A 20,393-nucleotide genomic window follows, 5' to 3' on the forward strand; every position below is an offset into this window, starting at 1 on the left:
CCAATGTACATGCCCTTGACCGGAATCGAACCTGGGACCTTCCAGTCCGCAGACCGACGCTCTACCCACTGAGCCAAACCGGTTTCGGCTATAAATATTTTTAAAAAATCCATTCTGGAAAGCATTAATAGAAATACTCTCTAGGTGCTAAACAATAATTCTGAAGGCTGTATTGGTGGTCAGTATTGCACTGTAGATGCCAGACATTTGATAGATGTTGAAAAGCTCAAATGCATATAAAAGAGAGTGACCAATAGAGAAAAGGCATTTGAAAATACAAGGCTGTACTGTCTAATATAGTAACCATAGCCACATTTGGTATTTAAAATTCAAAATGCAGTTCCTTAGTCACACTAGCAACATTTCAAGTGCTCAATCCACATTGGCTACTATATTGACCAGTACAGATTAGAACAATTCTGTCATCATAGAATGTTCTACTGGGCATCACTGAAGGAATGGTTGAAGAAACTGAGTATGTTTAATGTGGAGCCAAGAAAAGATTTAGTGGATAACAAAGACTGCAATCAAGGGGTGTCATGAAAGAGAAGACTAATCCTGTGTTCAACTATAAGCTCAGGGAGTATGATTTTTTTTTTTTTTTGGCTGAAAAAGAGAATCTTAAAGTTTTACCAAAGTGGAAATGGCTCCGTTTTGAGATAGTGAACTCCTTCTTGAAACTACTGAAGTTATGCTGTATGTCCATCAGATGCTGTATAGTGGATCCTCTTTAGGTGAGAGGTTGGACTAGATCTCTAAAGATGTGTCCTACCTGTAACTTCTAGATTCAGACAGAACCAAGTCCCAGACCTGCATGAACATGCTTTCCCTTCATAACTTGGAAGACCAGTACCACCACCACCATCCCCACTTTAAGAGGAAGATCCTCTTTTCTCAGCTGTCCAATTCTAAAACCTGACAGTCAAGGGTGAAAATTCCTCCAGCTTTCTCGAAACGTTTGGTGATAGCATTTACCTTGATCTGCTTTCATTGTGTATTCCTTTGGTCTCTGTGGGGGATGCAATGTTCTCTAGGGGGATGGAATTCCTGGAGTAGATTTTGACTAGGTGGGAAGGAGGGGAAATTGAGTCATGTTGAGTTTGAAGTGGCAGCAGTATCCTCTGTCAGTGATTCGCTGAAGAAAGATGTTCTCCCTGCTAGAATGAACTATACTAGAATACACTCTCAGGACTGCCTTGTTTGAGGTTTGCCCTCAAACTGAATGGCTCCTCCTCCATACCTTTGCATTTCCCAACCAATCCATCCAACGACCAGCTCAGACAACAGCTTCTTGTCGACTTTCTCACCCTCTCAACTCCCGAGCAGTATCGTCTGTATCTTTGACCTTCCCACTCGTATCTCGTACCGAGACTACTTACGCTATAAATCTTCGAACAACTGGAGGGAAGCAGGCAGGGTCAGGGTCGGTTCCAGTTTTGTGTCCCAGGACTTCGCAGACATCAATACATGTTGGATTGGGCGAGTGCAATTGTTCCGGAGGGACAATCAATCCTTCCAAATGCCCAAAGAGCATCTCTCGTTGGGACGGCCTCCGGAGCTCCGAGGAAGCAGGAGAGCGGTGAGAAACAATGTGCGTGGCTGGGCAGGACGAGGTGCGGGCTGGGGCGGAGAGCAGAAGGCTCGGCCGGCGGGGCCACCCTCCTCGTGACTCCTCCTCCCCCCGCCTCGGTTCCGAGTCAGGTGATTCCGGGCACGTGACGGGCACCACCTACCCTGCTGCTCCCGAATGGCAGCGTGTGCAGCCAATGAGCGGCTGGCCTCGGAGCGGAGCCAATGAGGGCCGGGAGGGGGGGGGCGGGCCGCACGGCGGTGGCGGCTGCCGGGGGCGGCGGCGGCGGCGGGGTACTGGGGAGGCGGCGGCCTGGCTTGGCCTGGCCTGGCCTGGCCTGTCAGGGCGCGGGTGTCGGCGGCCTAGCACCATGTCCCTGCAGTACGGGGCGGAAGAGACGCCCCTTGCCGGCAGTTACGGCGCGGCGGATTCGTTCCCGAAGGACTTCGGCTACGGCGTGGAGGAGGAGGAAGAGGAGGCGGCAGTTGCGGGCGGCGGGGTTGGGGCGGGGGCTGGCGGAGGCTGTGGCCCGGGGGGCGCTGACAGCTCCAAGCCGAGGATTCTGCTCATGGGGCTCCGGCGCAGCGGCAAGTCCTCCATCCAGAAGGTGAGTGGGGCCGCGCCGCGTCCCTGCGCCCCTCCCCGGGGACGCGGGTGGCCGCCGCGCGGGAGAGGCCCCCCGAAGAGGGCGGCGGCCGGGCTGGCCGCAGGGCTGTCCCACCGCACATTTCCTCCGAGGAGCAGAGACCCGGGCGCGGCCCGCGCGCGGACCCCGGCCTGTGAGTCCACGCCCAAGGCTGCTGAGGCCGAGTGGGTCCCGCCGGCGAAACTGGCTGGCGGGAGGCAGGTGCCCGTGGCACCGCCGGGGACCTCCGCCTCCTGGGACCCGGCCCCTGTGCCTGTCACGAAACTGACCTCCTCCCCAGTTCCACTTGGAGAACTTCACGGACTCCCCCCCCTCCCCTCCCCTCCCCGTTTTTGTGTGTTCCACTCACTCCAGGTGACCTGAGTTTGCAGGGCTTCCCAGGTGAGCCCCAGGGAGCGGCGTCAGAAAGAGTTGCGATTGAGTCACGGCCATTGTTTTGCTCTTGTTACTAATACGAAGGCTATCTGACTGTAACTTTGGGGGCTATTATTCCACTTATTTTATTTAGTACCTGTGGCTTGGCGAGTATAATTGCGGGTGGGATTACCCCTGACTGCGTGGTTAAGAATATTTGCAGGCCTTTGTCAGTGCATTTGCTTCCACTTAGGATCTGTCAGGACGAAGGGAGGGCTGTGCACTTTTTCCTAAGGGAAGTCCAGAGAGGCGCGGTGACCTGGTCATAAAAGGCCAGGTACCTGCTCTTTTGCCCTTTCCACTCGGTTGCAAAGGTCTATCCAAAATAAACCTTTCTGTGATAATTTGCAGACATTTGTTTTTGAAAAGTAGTCATCTTCCCAATTTACTGGATTGCTTGCTTTTCACCTCTACAGCAAAATCAGGGTGCATTTATGGTAGGTATTTAGCAAACTAATCTTAATCCTTTTCGTGTTAATACGTATTACTGACTAAATCTTGGGAGTGACTGTCCATTTTTCTCTTTTAGAAAGTAACAGTGAAAGGCAGATTAGTTTTGTGTTAGAGTTGTATGGATTGCGATTATTGTGATTCTTAACAATTGTCTTTACCATTTCTTTTCTCATGGGTTTTCCCTGTCTATTACTCCGGTATCCCCCATATATCACTTTCTACTTGGTATAATTACTGTCTTTGTTTTATTTCTCCCACAAGACTGCAAACTCAGTGAGGGCAGGGTTCTGTCATTTTCCATTTCTGACTATCTTAGAGCCTAATGTAGGCATTCTAGTAATTGGGGGTCAGGTTCTTTAAATTATGTTAATTCAGGGTAGATTTTTTAACTTTTGATACAAAGTTGAATAGTCACAAAATTGTCTTTCTTTTAACAGGTGGTGTTTCATAAAATGTCACCCAACGAAACCCTCTTTTTGGAAAGTACCAACAAGATTTATAAAGATGACATTTCTAATAGTTCCTTTGTGAATTTCCAAATATGGGATTTTCCTGGGCAAATGGACTTTTTTGACCCAACTTTTGACTACGAGATGATCTTCAGGGGAACAGGAGCATTGATATATGTCATTGATGCACAGGTAGTAGGGAATAATTGTTTATTTCTTTTCTCTGGTGGCAAAAGATGCAGAAACAAGGCAGAGTTGTTTATCTTCTTTGTCATGTGCTTCTTGCTGCTTATTTTTTTGCCAGTAGATTCCCTAGCAGTATAAGAGATGCAACTGTGAAGGTGCTTTGGGAGCAAGCATAGTCCAGAATAGCAGATGATTAGGAGATGTGGTTTATATCCTTGAGTTCTGGTTCATGAACAGTTTTTCACTTTTATTTGTTAATAGTAGATATTGCTGTACTTCATTAATTACTGCAATAATGATGTCACTCACTGAAAAGATCTCATCAGTGCCCATAATGTAAGAATATGGGAACTGAGTAAATATTAAAGTGAGTAGTTTCCTTAATTGTCCAAATTGAGTTTAGCATAACAAGCATTTATTAAGGGGCTAGCAGTGGTGGGCCCTCAGAAAATGGGACATGTCTCCCCTTAAGAAGCTTGCTTTTTATAGGAGTGCATTAGTTAGGAGTGCTTTCTGAGTGACAGTCTCTGGAATGGGTGCTTTCGCAGACCTGATCTATCGTTTACATACTCTGAGGAATGTGCTGTAGTTCCAGTTTTATGGATGAGTAAACTGAGACCACGGTCTTTAAGCAACCTGCTTAAAGTCAGACATCTAATAATTGGCAGAGCTGGGATTACTTTAAAAAAGTCTATTGAGAAGAAATGTCCATTTCCTTTTTTATTTCCTTATATTATCAGTATCAAAAATGACAACATTTATTTGGTAATTGAATTTTTTAATCTTAGATTAAAGATCTATTGAGTGGTAAAGTTTTGAGTATGAATAGTTAGGATAATATATTTTCTGTGGTTGGGGAAAGAGGTGTTTTGAGGCTTTCTTAACTCATTACTTGACTTTTATAAGATTTCTTTTAAAAAAACTATTTTTTTCTGACTTACAGGATGACTACATGGAGGCTTTAACAAGACTTCACATTACTGTTTCTAAAGCCTACAAAGTTAACCCAGACATGAATTTTGAGGTTTTTATTCACAAAGTTGATGGTCTGTCTGATGATCACAAAATAGAAACACAGAGGGACATTCATCAAAGGGCCAATGATGACCTTGCAGATGCTGGGCTAGAAAAGCTCCACCTTAGGTAACAACAACATGTGTGTTTGATATGGGAGTCCTGAAAAATGTGTCAGTGTATTCCCATCTCTGTCATTACAAACGCAAAGCTTTCTGTTACCAGTATATCCTCCCCAATTCTATAATGTTTTTGATCTTTTCTTTGTTGAATTCAAGCAGTTTTGGGAACCTGATGTTATTGAGAAGTTACTTTCCCTCTTTTTTCTTTTTTTTTTTTGCATTTTCCTGGAGGTTGAAGTCATGTGAAGTCTTTTCTTTTACAGATTCATCCCAAGAGACTGGAGTCAGGCTTTTTCCTCATGGCATAAAACTGTTTTGGGACTCCCTTCTCTTGGTTTCATCTCTTTTTTTTTTTTTTCTTCTTACCTCAGTTCAAGGACTTTCTGTCACATTTGCTGTAGATCTCTGTAGCTTGAGTTTTTACAGTATTTTTCTTAGTAGAAGAGCCTTTTATACATTCAAGTGTGGACTCTAATGTATCTTGTTCATATTTTTTAAAACACTGTATGCTTTTATGAAACTAAAGTTTGGATTAGGTGGGTTAATCCTATAAATCTGCTTAGGGCTGTAATTAAGTTTGAAGAACTGCTGATTCTTAATTAAAGACCATTAAGAAATTATTAACATTTTTTGTGCTATAGGTAGAAATGAGTAATAAAAGGTTCCCAAGAAAATGTCCTCTCGATGATATAAACAGCTGCTGTTATAAGCAGCTTAAACGGGAAGCAGGGGAGAGATTCAAGTGTCGCTATTTCCTTATCCTTGGTCTGTTACAGTGACTTCCTTATGGGCTCAAGCCACCCCCGTCCTGAAATACTCACTAGGGCCTCAGACTCCAGGGTCTTTCAGTTCTTCTTCTAGGAAATCTTATAGAAAAGTCTCATTGAGCTCTAGTTTACCTAGATTAAAAATTTTAAATATTTATAAGTAATTTATGTATTTAAAAAATCAACAATATTTGTAAGAGAAAGTGACAGTCTCCCCAATCATTTTTTGGGAATCCACTATTAATAGTGGATTTTAAGCCATGATTGTTTTGTGTTCCCCAATGCCCATAGGAATCCTAATCTTCTACACCAGTGGTTGGCTAACTGCGGCTCGCGAGCCACATGCGGCTCTTTGGCCCCTTGAGTGTGGCTCTTCCACAAAATACCACATGCGGGCGCGCACGTACAGTGCGATTGAAACTTCGTGGCCCATGCGCAGAAGTCGGTTTTTGGCTCTCAAAGAAATATCAATCGTTGTACTGTTGATATTTGGCTCTGTTGACTAATGAGTTTGCCGACCACTGCTCTACACCATGGCTGTGTCCCTTTACAGAGCATCCCATCCCAGTGGTACATACTATCCCTTTCCCCAGTGCTTTATAGGGCTCTAGGCCTTGTTAACCCCACAATTCTGCATCAAGCTTTTAATAATTACTTGTAGGCCTGTGGATGAGGCACCATTTGATTTCTGGTTTCCAGAAACTTGGCGTCCTAAAATGCCCTGTTCTCCCTGTCCCTGTCCACCTCCAAGCCTCACTGCCCCTGCAGGACCTTCTCACATTGCTAATCTTTTTGACTAAAGGAAACACTAAAATATTCCTGTGTCTTCAGTGCCTTTGCGGGGGTCATCTTGGCCTCACCTATTCCATTGCTCTCACGTCAAGAGTAGAGCCCCATCTTGTTAAGCTCTTAGGTCAGCTCCTTGAAAGTATCTTTAAATTACTTGTAAAGTATGATACACGCAGTTCTGTGTTTCTGGCTTTGCAGTATGTACTTATAAATGTGTCATGGATACAACTCTATAATGAAGATTATACTCACTGAGTGAAAAAGCAGGTAGGATTGTCCACACTGTTTAAATTGTTAAAGGCATCTCTCACTCTCAAATACGTGTTTCACTAAATTTATAGATGTTACTTCTCCACCGCACATCCTTTTAGGCTTCCATTCTCTCTGAGGCCCCAGCTGCCATCCTTCCTAATATGTTACTTACATACATTCTAAGCATCAGTTGTATCCATTTATTTATTCAGATATCCATGAGCACTGTTTAGGGCAGTGGGTTTGCAGCTGACAAAATCTCTTTATCCTCATGGAGCTTACATTCTGATGAATGAGACAGCTCAAAAGTACTTCAATTTTAAGTTCTTGTCAGTGCTTTGAAGAAAAATTAGGGAAAGCAGTGGTACAGAGGTACTATTTTAGGTAGGGGGATTAGGAAAGAACTTTCTGAGGAGGTGACATTTTGGTAGAGTCCTGAATTATATACTTACTAGAGGCCTGGTGCATGAAATTTATGCCCGTGGCGGTGTCCCTCAGCCCGGCCTGCACCCTCTCCAATCTGGGACCCCTTGGGGGATGTCCAACTGCCGGTTTAGGCCCAGTCCCACAGAACATCCCTCACCATCTGGGACTGCTGGCTCCTAACCGCTCGCCTGCCTGCCTGCCTGATTGCCCCCTAACTGCTCCCCTGCCGGCCTGATTGATGCCTAACTGCTCCCCTGCCGGCCCGACCCCCCCCCCCCCCAACTGCCCTCCCCTGCTGGCCTGATGGCCCCCAACTGCCCTCCCCTGCTGACCTGATCTCACCCCCAACTACCCTCCTCAGCAGGCCTGGTTGCCCCCAACTTCCCTCCCCTGCTGGTCTAATCTCGCCCCCAACTGCCCTCCCCAGCCGGCCTGGTCGCACCTAACTGCCCTCCCCTGCTGACCTGGTTGCCCCCAACTGCCCTCCCCTGCCGGCCTGATGGCCCACAACTGTCCTCCCCTACTGGCCTGTTTGCTCCCAACTGCCCTCCCCTGCTGGCCTGATCGTCCTCAACTGACCTCCCCTGCTGGCATCTTGTGGTGACCATCTTGTGGCGGCCATCTTGTGATGACGTCTTGTGACGCCACCTAGGCTTTTATTATATAGGATTTGCTAAATGTCACCTATCTCCTCTAAGCTTTCTCTTGACTTTTGTCAATTATGAGCTTAAGAAACTAAGCTTTTTGGATCAAATTGCAAGGGCTTAGGTGAATATTCAAGTTTCTGCATCTTAAAATACTTTCCTGGGTAGTACCTCAAATGCCTTTTGTATAAATGCAATAAAGGGGATGGATGCAGGTGGGGACACTGCATTTGTCATCTTGAACTATGGGAATGGTGGACAAGATAAAAAGCTTTTATTTGAATTTACTGAAATAAAATGTTAAGTAACTTAAAATTTTGTGTATTATGATCATTGTTACCAAACTTGAGATTTTTCAAATTAATCAAACTGTATTGTTTTTCAGCTTTTATTTGACTAGTATCTATGACCATTCAATATTTGAAGCCTTTAGTAAGGTGGTACAGAAACTCATTCCACAACTGCCGACCTTGGAAAACCTATTAAATATTTTTATATCAGTAAGTGAGCTATTTAATTCACTATAGTTTTGATTTCATTTTCATTGAACATATTTGTATTATTAAATTCTCCAAAAAATGGCTTGAATCGAGTTGAAAGACTAACGACGCACTTAATAGATAACAAATAAAAACATTAAAAATGGCTTGAGTTATTTTCTGAATTCTTTCCTTAGAACTTACCCTTTTTATCTTAAAATGAATTGATGAAAAATTTCCTCATGCTTTTTAAATTAAAAAATATCTTCATGATGTCTGTTTCCTGAAACAAGTAACTGGAAAAGACTGGGTTTTGGGAATTTGGCTTAGTTTATTTCTCTGCATTAATGGAGGTCGCATTGAAAAATTGATCTTTTCGTTTTCTTGCTAACCTTAGTATCATTTTACATTCATGTATTTTGAGGATCCAGCTTAAAGGGGGTGGAGATAGAAGGAGGTCTTAATATGAGGTGACAGGAGAAAATTTGACTTTGGGTGGTGGGCACATGGTGCAATATACAGATCTTGTAACATAGACATCCACTCCTGTAACCTATATGTTCATGTTGACTAATGTCACCCTCAATGTCACCCCAATCAATTTAGTAAATAAAAAAAAAAGGATATCCCTCTAATAAACTTAGTATTTTTCGTTATATTTTCTAAACATTACTTTGAAGGGCTCAGTGTGTAGTGATCTCGAGTTCTTTTGGGCTTTTGGGTTATGTTAGATGTTGACATCTGATATAACTAATATTTTATGTTTTGCTAAATGCTAATGGTCATGTACAGCCTTTCTGGTGGCAGGGTCGTTCAGATCAGAGACTGATTATTGTAACAAGAAAGGATTATTGAAAATGTAGCATGGCTTGATTTTTGGAGGATTTCTTTGTTTTGTTAATTTTATTTATGATGTCTTAGAAAATAATTCATTCAAGTGAAAAGGAGAGAGAAGAAACAAACTTGACTGACTGATGCGATGAGGTCAGTAAGTCAGCAGAGAAATAAGTTCACTTTTATTCTTGGATAACAGAAGTGCCACTTTCCCTAGTACTATTTGGTTATTTTGGAATTGAGTTGTGTCATTAAAAATGTCCTTGGAGTTCATCAATAATTCAAGATCTTTGATAAGTTGCAAATTGTAATTCTTAAAAAAAACTGAACACTCCCTCCATTTTGTTTTTCCAAGAATTCAGGTATTGAAAAAGCTTTTCTCTTTGATGTTGTCAGCAAAATCTACATTGCAACAGACAGTTCTCCTGTGGATATGCAATCTTATGAACTTTGCTGTGACATGATTGATGTTGTAATTGATGTGTCTTGTATATATGGGTAAGTTATGTACATATTTCTGTAAGATCTCCGGTGGAAAACTACTAGTTAGATTTGTCAGGGGGATTAATTTGTGAGGCCTCCAGCAAGTATTGTCTGAAGTGGACTCGTTCTGACTATAGTGCTGCAACTTGGAGCGTGATTTCTCAGTATGTGGGCTGCTGGATTTTACTTCTTCAGAGAGGATGAACAAGAATGGTTGAAAAAGTGTGGCTAGGGCCAGACTTCCTCCTGCCATTATTTGAGGGGTTTTGCACTGCGTCTTCTCATTTAGGGAACTTAGCTAGATGAAAAAAACTAGATTAATTTATTTAAAACATTTTGAGTAACAGAGTGAGTACTGTTCCTAATTTAACCTTAGGCTTTGTGGAATGAGGGATCCTTAAGGAAGTTGGAATTTTGAATGTCAGAAGGATTTATACATATAAAAATTTGACCTATATATCTGAGTTTCTGTAAAAGTAAATCTCTAAATTACAAACTCTTCCTTTATGGAAATTCACCAAACTATATAGAAATGTATAAAAGCCAGTAAAGGTGTGATTTTGTACATTATTCCAGAGGGATGAGTGAAAACTGGTGAATTACTGGTATTTTAAAAGCCAAAAACCTCTGTTGCCTCTGATAGCCCTGATTCCCTAATACAGTGATTTTCACCAGGTGTGCTGTGGCAGGCACACTGATGGCTGCAAGAATTTTTATTTTATTTAAAAAAATATATTTTTATTGATTTCAGAGAGGAATGGAGAGGGAGAAAGAGATAGAAACATCAATGATGAGAGAATCATTGATCAGCTGCCTACTGTATGGCCCCTACTGGGGATCAAGCCTGCAACCTAGGCATGTGCTCTGACCGGAAATCGAACTGTGATCTCCTGGTTCATAGGTCGACCCTCAGCCATTGAGCTACGCTGGCCAGGCTGCAAAAATTTTAGAATGTGTAATACCTGATGGTTTAGTCAGGGGCACTCACCTCTTTTCCCTCCGATTGTCAAGTGAAAAAAAAACCCACGATAACAGCCAGCACAACAACAGCCATCCGGTGTGAATGAATCAGAATTATACCTTTTTTTTTTTATTGTCAGATCGTCAAAAAATATAATACATTTTTTGGTGTACTGCAGAATTTTAGTAATTAGTTTCTGTGTGACATGAAATGAAAAAGTTTGAAAATCGCTGCCCTAATATGTTAACACCAGCACTCCCAACACACTTTCTGATGCTATAACATTGCCTTTGCTTTCTGATACCTGTGCTCTGTATCTTGATCTCTGCTCCATCCAAACTCCTCTTTCATTTCTCTGTTCCTACCCTTGACCTTGGTCTTTCTGCCTAATTTGTTAGTGTCTTTCTCCAAATGCCTCTGAGTAGGAAAATGCATTTGTCTCACCTGTGCTTGTCTCTTCTTGTCTTCCATTTCTATTTTTCACTTTTGTGATTACATGCTCTCCTTTGTTTTGATTCTTTCCATAATGAAATGAGATGTCTGTTTATATTATTCAGTAAAGTTTCATGTTTCCATTTCTAATTTTAAAAAATTGATGAATAGCCCTGGCTGATGTGCCTCAGTTGGTTGGGTATTGTCCCGTGCACCAAAAGGTTGCCAGTTTGATTCTTGGTCAGGGCACATGCCCGGCTGTGGACTTATTCCCTGGTATGGGGCATGCAGGAGACAGCAGATTGATGTTTTGCTATCACATCGATGTTTCTCTTTCCCTCTTTCCCTCTTTCCCTCTCTCTTCCTTTCTAAAAATCAGTAAAAAAAAAAAAAAAATAAAAAATAGAACATTTGTTTTTTCTTTAAAACAAATCTAAACTTTATAAACCAAATTTTAATCTCATTATTATTAACACATTCTATGCATGCTTTTTTATAGTTTAATTTTCTTTCTTGACTATTTACATTTTTTGAAGGGGGACTTCATATAACAATTCTAGAATGTCAATTCTAGTTTAGTAAATGAAAGCTTTCAGAACCTGTAAGACTCACTTTATAGGCATCCGGATTCCACAGTATCTTTGATAGACTATTTTAGTTTTTTTTCCTTACTCTTTTTTCACTAGTGGCAGTTTTCGTATTTTGGTCCTTTATTTGCAGACTGTGTCAGTACAGATTAGCATGAGGGAAAATTCACCTAAACTGCTGTATTCCATGCATTAGGTAAACAAGATGAAGGTGTGAACGCATGGGATGCTGCATCAAGGTCTGGGAACCCAATACACCTAAACGAGAACTTCTGTGCAATATATTTAAGCCAGTATTCTTTCTCAAAACACATTTGGGAAACTGGGTGGAAAGACATGTCATTGTGCAGATGAAATGTGACAAAATACTTCGTTGGGAACCCTGTAATGAACAATACTTTCTTTTAAAATAGGTTAAAGGAAGATGGCAGTGGAAGTGCTTATGACAAAGAATCTATGGCCATTATCAAGCTGAATAATACAACTGTCCTTTATTTAAAGGAAGTGACTAAATTTTTGGCACTGGTTTGCATTCTTAGGGAAGAAAGTTTTGAACGAAAAGGTAATGACATTTTAAAAATGCTGTTTTTATGTTAAGTTCTCTTGTTATAATTTCTTAGGTTCTTGAAAATGAGAAAATAATACTGCAGTGTTAGACCTGTGATTTTTAACAGGTGTGCCGCAAGGATTTTTAAAACATGCAGTACTGACTACTTAGGGCACTGACCTCTTTCCCTTAGATTGTCAAATAAAAAAATGACAACCGCCAACGGTAGCTGTCTTGTGTGAATGAATCAAAATTTTACCTATATATTTTTTCAGATAGGGGAAAAATGTATTTTTTGGTGTGCTGCAGAATTTTAATAACTAGTTTATGTGTGCCATGAGATGAAAAAGGTTGAAAATCACTGTGTTAGATGATTAAAAGCTCAGACTACTTTTCTCCCTTCCCTTCCATATATAGTCAGACTTAATCCTTCCTTCGTTTGATCTTCTATATTAAATCAAGATTTTTATTCCAGTCTCTTACTTCAGATCTTTTCATTACCCAACTGCCTGCCGTTTGGCTTCTTCCTGAGCCAGGTACCAGGTTACCTCCTTGCTGCCAGTGGCCTTTTCTCATCTGCAGCTTCTTCGGCCTTCTGAAGCCTCTCCAACCTTGAAGCTTTCTTCTCTCTGCTTTCCTAAAGCTGAACCCTATGGGTTGTTTTATGTATTTGTTTCTCTGAGGACCTCTCCTGTTTCCTCTGTTTTTCTTTTTCTTGGTTCTGAGTTGTTCCTCAGAGTCAAGTCTTTCTGCTTACTTCTTTTATTCTCCAGGTCAGCTCATCCAAGCCATGGCTTCATTAATCTTCTCTATGTGGTTGGTTGGAAAATTCACATCTGCAGCTCTGATATGGGCCCACGTCCCTCTCCCATGTTTGGAGCTGCTATTAGTAAGACACCTACATTTAAATATTTGATTATTGTCTTACCCAGGTGTCAAAAACTGTTGAACACTTTCCCCTTTGTTTCATGGCCTTCCTGGCACCCTACTTCTGTTATTAGTTTTGACTTTTTTTTTGGTGTCCAAGCTTAGCTATCTTGTGTGGTGGTATTGCTGAAGGGGCTCTTGCAGATAAGAGGGCATTCATTGTTCTCTTTTTTTCCAGTCTTTTCCTGTGTGGCTTACATTGAATTTTCACCATTTCTTATCATTTGTTTCTTGGCACTGTTTCTTGGATTTTCTTTTTATTTTATTATTATTATTTTAATATATTTTTATTGATTTCAGAGAGGAAAGGAGAGGGAATCATTGATAGGCCCCCCTCCTCCCTCCCCCCCCCCCCCCCCCGCCACTGGGGTTCAAACCCAAAACCTGGACAAGTCCCTTGACAAGAATCAAACCCGGGACCCTTCAGTCCACAGTCTGATGCGCTATCCAATGAGCCAAACTGGCTAGGGCGGTTATCTTTTTATTTCCACTGTCATAAGACCTCATTCCTCTAGGCTTATGGTGCTGCAGCAACTTCGTACTTGAGATTATGCATTCAACATATACAGGGGTGGGCAAAAGTAGGTTTACAGTTGTGAGTACATGAAAGAGTTGTATTCTTGTATTATTATTTTTAATATATTTTTATTGACTTCAGAGAGGAAGGGATAGGGAGAGAGAATTATATTTTTGTATTATTATTTATTAGTTGTATTATTTTTATATGAATAACTATAAACCTACCTTTGCCCACTTCTGGACATATATAGAAGGCTTGGTATGTATCATCTTTTATTCCAGAGGAAGACTAGAATTCAGAAAATTACTTATGTTATTACTTATGGATCTACAATAGCTATTATTCACTGCAACAAGTCCCTGCTCTTCTCTATAGATTTTAATGTTAATTAATATTAAATGATTACTATTCTTTCATTAATGTTAATATTAATGAATTATTTCAGATATGTGTAACTTTTTAGATAAAATAAAAATGTTTGTATTTCTTTGAGCTTAAGAAGTAACACATGACAAATGCATGTATGCCCTCTGTGTCTTCTGTGTTACTTCTCAATTGAAAACCCCTCCTTTGCACTTGTAGTGTTTTATTTTTCCCATGCATGATTTATTTGTTTACTTCACATCTATCTATAAACAGTATAGAGTATAAATGATGTAAAAATGTAAATAGAGTTTCTGCAAAATTGTTTTTGAGATTTATCCATATTGATAACATACAGCTCTATTGAGTTCACTCATTTTTAAAAAATATTTTTATTAATTTTAGAGGAAAGGAGAAGAATAGAAAGAAACATCAATAATGAGAGAGAAATATCATTGATCGGCTGCCTCCTGCAGGCCCCCTACCAGGGATTGAGCCTGCAACCCAGGCATGTGCACTGACGGAATCCAACCGTGACTTCCTATATCAATCAACCACTGAGCCATGATGGCCGGGCCAGAACATCATCTTTATAAGACATTGCCCTCCAAAGTGGTTTTACCATTTTTACCCCTGTTAGCATTGTATGGTAGTTCTTGTCACTTTATGTCCTTGGTAATACTTGATGTTGTTAGACTGTTTAGTCACTATCAGTCTGGTAGGTGTGAAATAACATCTCATTTGGCTCTAATTTTTACTTCTTTCACTAGTTAGGGCAAGCAATTAATTACCTTTTTATGCCTGATCAGGTTTCTTCTTTGGTGATTTACCTCTTCTCATTCCTTTGCTTTTTTGTACTGATCTTTTTTGTACTTCTTAGGATTTCTTTATTTTTCTCCATTCTGTTTAAATTTTTTTAAAACTCTTGGTTATGGAAATTTTCATATATACACAAAAGTAGACCAGCACAATGACTCTTCATGTATCCATCTCCCTGCTTCAGTAATCATCAACATAGGGTCACTCTTGTTTTCTGTATGTCCTTTTCCCAATGAAATGTTTTTTTACTCTTTTTTTGTGAAAACTGTCAAACATATTAAAAAAAGTAGAGAAAATCATGTAATGAACCCTTTTTAATCTGTCACCCAGATTCAACATTATCAAAATTAAAGCCAATCTTATTTCATCTCTCTACTTCTTTCTCTACTAGATTATTTTGAAGCAGATACCTGACATCAAATCACTTTGTATAGATTTCAGCAGATATCTCTAAGAGGTAGTATTCTTTTCTAACATAACAGTATTACTGTTAATACATGTAAACAAATTAATAATGATTTCATAATATCAAATATAAGACCAGTGTTCAACATTTCACAACTGTTAATTTCACAACTGTTAATTTTATTTTACCATTTGCATAGAAGTAAATTTTAATGTAGTTGAACTTATCAAAACTTTTATAGTTTTTTTTCTGCATCTGAAGGACCTTCTTAATTTGGCTCTAACCTACTTATTTAGACTTGATTCTCAGTACTTTCTACCAAGAATTCTCTGCTCCTCTCTCCAGTCAGACTAGTTTCTTCCCCATCTTTCACCTGTGCTGTGTTCTGATTGCCAGTTTCCTGCTGTTGTCTTATAATTTTGCTCCTCTTTCCTGCCTAATGAAATCTTACTGGTTTCCCCAAAGTGCTGCTTCATCTCTGAAGTTTCATTGGCTGCTTTTGCCCTGCACTTTGCTTTCCCTCCTTTGGACTTGTTCACGTTTGTAGTCACTTTGACACCAGATTGTTTTGATTTGTTTGTTGTGTGTCATCTTTCTGTCCCAGCGTCCTTGAGGGCATCATTTCTTTTCTTTCTGCTCTGCCTTCTTAGCGCTGGCTTCTATTCTCAAGGTCACTTCATGGTTTGGAATGGCTCCAGGAGCTCTGGCCATTTTATCCATATTCCAGTCATTAAGGAGGAACAGGGGTGAGGAAAGAATATAGCCTCTTCCTTTTTTAAAGGAGACTTCACGGAAGTCCCACACACTTACACTTATCTCAGTGGCCAGAATTGGTCATGTGGCCATACATAACTGCAGGGAGGTCTGCGGAGTGCAATGTTTCAGCTGAGCATCAGTGTGCTTGTATAAAATTGGGGTTCTGGCTCTGAGGTAAAAGAAGGAAAATGGATATTTAGTGGGCAGCTAGCCATTTCTGTCATAAAATAGAACTGTTTGATCAAAATCTTATTTGTAAGCCAGTTCATGAAACACGAAGAAGGAGCTGCCTTGCCTGAGGTGGGGTACAGGCTGCCTGAGGCTCTGCTGGGGGGTCTCTGGGACCTCCCAAACGCCAGGGCTCTTCTGACCAGTTTGCCAACGATTATTCTAGCTGTTTCCTTCAGTCTTCATTAGCTGCCCCAAAGATGTGTAAAAGGAAAAGTTCGGTAATTAAAAAGTATTTTATTTTCATTTTATATTTTATTGTAAATTTACCTTCCTAACTCCTTTATTTTTATTTTTTTTACCTGTTTACTCCCAGGCCCCAGAGGTAACCAGTGTTAACAATTTGGGCATATGCTTTATTTATTTTCAGTGTAGCGAATTCCTCAGCTGGATGTATGTTTTTTAATAAATATATATTTTTTTTCTGTCACCAAATGTTTCTTAGTAGATAATTTCACAGTTGACATTCAGGAGGACTGATCTTCTTTTTTCTCCTTGCAGGTTTAATAGACTACAACTTCCATTGTTTCCGAAAAGCTATTCATGAGGTTTTTGAGGTGGGTGTGACTTCTCACAGGGGCTGTGGTCACCAGACCAGTGTCCCCAGCCTGAAAGCATTGGCACACAATGGCACGCCTCGAAATGCCATCTAGCCTGAATTCTAGTGGTCGGGGCTCTGTGCCAGCTTACTCTTCACTCCAGGGTCAGATGCCACGTGCTGCAGGACATGGGAGTTGCCACTTGTGGGAATCTGGTGCCTGTCCCACTAGAGACGAGGGGTAGAGTTTCTCATTTGGATGAAAACCCCTTCAGCCAGTGGTCTGCAACCGAATCTACTATTTCTTCTTTTTCAAAAATGACAAGAATTCTAGAGACCACAGAAGTCAAGTGTGTGTTTCTCTTCTTTGGGGTCCTACTTTAAGTGGTTGGGATATTTCGGACCTGGAGATAACACCGCTTACCCATCCTTTCCATGGAATGTTGCCACCATTTACCAGTTGAAAATAATAGAACTGAGTTTTTATATGCTCCACTTAGGTTTTCAGTTGAGTAGTCTCTAAAAATGCTGCCTTGCTTAAGTTCTAACACTGCCTCTCAGATTTCAATTTTGGACATTGCATACCTAAGACCTTTTAAATGCGTTTGCCTGCTAACTCAGAAGACTTGTGGTCTGACTGCAGCAAAGGACATTCCTGTATTTGTTACTGAAGAAATGAGAAAACTTTATGTTGCATCAGATCAAGGGCAAGGTTCAGCAGTGGAAGCACTGAGGAAAAAATTTCAAAACAGAAGAAAATTTTTGCAACGGTGTTTGGGGTACCAGATCTGGGTTCTTTTCTCCTACATATGATAAATGATCATGATCAGTGTAACAAAGGGAATTTTTAAAAAAATTGTTTTCCCCACAATCTCCTTCTTCTAGGGGAGGAACTCATTATGTCATTGAAATATTTAACTCATTTTTCTTTAAACTCGATACCAGCAGCTACATACCTTTTATTCTATGCTGTCTAGATTCCTTAAGTACTGCTGTTTTGTTGACCATGAATGACCTTAAGGCACTGGTCCCCTGGGCGTTGGAGAGCACATGTGTTGTTTAACACTCTTCGTCTTCAGTATTCTGACACCAAGTGTCACCTGTGGTACTTCCTTCGCTTAGCATATTAATTCATAATTTTTTCTTTTTGTTGTTGGTTGATACCCTTTTGTTGATTGAAACTTACACATTATTTTTACTTCACATGCCCAGTAGTCATTTATTCCAAAGCCACTGGACCACTTGAGTACATACGTGCCACTGTTGAATGAAATGTGTATATTCAGGTCTGTAAACCTAACAGTGCGACTTGGAGTGCTTCCTGCAGATGACTGACTGCTGAGTATTTACATGGACCATGGTGATATCCAACAGAAAAGTGCTTTTATATTTATAGATTATTTCATTGAACTATATAAAATGGGTATCAATAAATGTATTTACACCAAAATCAGTTTTTTTATTTGCCTAAGGTATGAGAGGGTGGGGTGATAGAACATTGGGTTGTCCCACTCTGTCATTTTATCATCCATTTTCTTTCCTTTGCTGCCTCACATGGTTAACATGCCTATGTTTCAGGACTTCAAGTTCTATCTTGATGCAGGAATTTCCTATCTTGTGTCCAGACATCTCTCCTGGGCTGTTTCTACTTAGGATAGGAGATCTAGGCTCAGGTGAAAATGGTTTTTTGGTTGTGGTGTTTCATACCAACAGATTTCATGATGGGGAATATCCAGGGCTTGGCATAATTGATGTATTATATCCAAGCTATGACGGAGATGAATTAAGCAGGACACCATCTAACAAATGTGCGCTGCCCTAGCTGGTTTTCCTCAGTGGTTAGAGCAGCGGTTTGCGGACTGGAGGGTCTTGGGTTCGATTCCAGTCAAGAGGCATGTACCTCAGTTGCAGGCTCAATGCCCAGCCCTGGTTGGTGTGTGCCAGAGGCAGCCAATCGATGTGTCTCATATCAATGTTTCTCTCTGTCTCTCCCCCTCCCTTCCACTCTTTCTAAAAATCAATGGAAAACATATCCTTGGGTGAGGGTTAACAACAACAACAAAAACTTGTACTGATTCCAGCTTGTGATTCATTTCTTCCAGTTCCTGAGATATTCATTACTGACTTTTATATGTCAGTTAAATCAATGTTTATATAGATGCTCATATAGTTAGGCTGGGTCTAAATGGTTTGGAGTAAAGAGTATACATTAGCTTATTAAAAGGGAGGGAGGTCAAATGATCTTTACTTCCATAATTGGGCTACCTTAGAAGTTCAATTTTAAAACTCTGAAATAGAAATCACAGAAATAGCCCAGGCAGGTATGGCTCGGTTGGGCCATCCTGTGCACCAAATGGTTGCTAGTTTGATTCCCGGTCATACCTGGGTTACAGGCTGGATCCCCAATGGGAGCGTGCAGGAGGCAACCAGTCTCTATTTTGCCTCACATTGATGTTTCTCTCCTCCCTTTCTCTAAATATCAAGTTAAGAATTAAAAAAAAAAAAAAAGTCACAGAAACAAAGTGAAAAACAACCATAAGTCCTATATTCTTTTTCAAATTATGGAAACTAAGTCCAGAGGATTACATAGCCTTGTCCAGGGTTATGGATGGTGTGACCATATGAATTACTCCAGACATGGTACTGTTGAGAGTGTTGACACTGCAATAGGTCTAAAGTGCACTGTCATAAGTAAACCAAGGGTGGCCAGCCTTGTCATAGACCTAGTTGGTGGCCAGCTGGGGCCTGTGCTTCAGATCTGGCAGCCCATTTAGCCTTAAGCTCCCATTGGTTAAGTGGAGGTAATGTCTCTAGATGAGTGTAACATGGCACATAGATGCCCAAGAAATATTTCTTCCCCACTACTATGGAAAATTATAAATTCAGAGAGTGATTAAGGAGAAAAGGTGAAATAGAAAATAAAGTCAATGAGGAAAGGGGACAACTCAGGAAAAGAGGAATGGAAGAATCATGTTGAACTATTAAGGATTTGCCCGATGTGCACCCGAGGGATGTTTATGTGTGCCAGGCTACCTCAGAGAGAGCAGGGACAGATGGTGAAATAAAACCTTTAAAATATTTCGCAGCCAGGTGTTACAGCTGTCCCACACATCACGACCTCTCTCACACATTCATGTATGTTGACATGCATACACATATGCACATATATATATATGTGTATATGTATACACACACATACAGACATATAATGATGCCCCAATATATTTGTGAGTTTTGCTAATTTACCTTCTACATTTTTAGTTCTGTGCTTATACACAGAAACAAGTGATTTTAAAGACAAAATTCTGATAGTACAAACGTTTGTAGTTGGGGAAAGCAATGTGTGTGATTTGTGGACTTTGTTATGGTTTTCTATTTGTTTTGTTTTGCTAATGCTGAAAGCTCTTCCAATTATATCCCAAAGAGATTAGTGAATACCATTATTATTCTCCATCTAAGCTAGTAAAGGAACTTTACACACTCCTGGTTCCTCCACCTCCTGAGACACCCAAAAGGAACAGTCTTTACAGGGAATGTGAGCAGCAAGCAGTTGCACATAGCTAGAGTGTATTTCTGTTAATAGTATCTTCCCTGGACTGCTCCCATAGAGCCGGGAAACATAAAGAGCATAAGGAAGGACCAATGATTTAGGTGGTTTATATGTATTTCCTTATGTAATCTTCATAATGCTTTGAGAGGTAAGTATATGTTCCCATTTTCCAGATGGAGAAACAGTCCAAGAGAGGCTCACTTGTGAGTGGTGGAGTTAAAATTGGAATCT

General features: G+C 40.7%; 1 protein-coding gene and 1 long non-coding RNA gene across 2 annotated transcripts in view; one reads left to right on the forward strand and one right to left on the reverse strand.

The window, feature by feature from the left end:
- Positions 1-1,732, reverse strand: part of LOC307103074 — a 50,250-nt gene extending 48,518 nt beyond the window's left edge. Inside the window, exon 1 of the long non-coding RNA XR_013813781.1 lies at positions 1,380-1,732. This is a non-coding gene — a long non-coding RNA (uncharacterized lncRNA). The remainder of the gene's footprint in view (positions 1-1,379) is intronic.
- A 131-nt stretch (positions 1,733-1,863) lies between these two features.
- RRAGC (Ras related GTP binding C) lies at positions 1,864-18,062 on the forward strand. Its single transcript, XM_079776984.1, has 7 exons — positions 1,864-2,177; positions 3,521-3,724; positions 4,662-4,861; positions 8,118-8,232; positions 9,401-9,543; positions 11,922-12,070; positions 16,576-18,062. The coding sequence occupies exons 1-7, from the start codon at positions 1,941-1,943 to the stop codon at positions 16,725-16,727; spliced, it is 1,200 nt and encodes a 399-aa protein (XP_079633110.1). The 5' UTR covers positions 1,864-1,940; the 3' UTR covers positions 16,728-18,062.
- The last annotated feature ends 2,331 nt before the right edge of the window (positions 18,063-20,393 follow it).

Source organism: Cnephaeus nilssonii, assembly GCF_951640355.1.
Source record: "Cnephaeus nilssonii genome assembly, chromosome: 7".
Taxonomy (NCBI): domain Eukaryota; kingdom Metazoa; phylum Chordata; class Mammalia; order Chiroptera; family Vespertilionidae; genus Cnephaeus; species Cnephaeus nilssonii.

What these genes read in the sequence shown, in the direction of transcription:
- RRAGC (XM_079776984.1), top strand. Translation starts at nt 1,941, where the DNA reads ATGTCCCTGCAGTACGGGGCGGAAGAGACGCCCCTTGCCGGCAGTTAC. An exon ending in GATGTGTCTTGTATATATGG is followed by an intron (nt 9,544 to 11,921) that starts GTAAGTTATGTA and finishes CTTTTAAAATAG; the next exon opens with GTTAAAGGAAGATGGCAGTG. An exon ending in AGAAAGTTTTGAACGAAAAG is followed by an intron (nt 12,071 to 16,575) that starts GTAATGACATTT and finishes TTCTCCTTGCAG; the next exon opens with GTTTAATAGACTACAACTTC.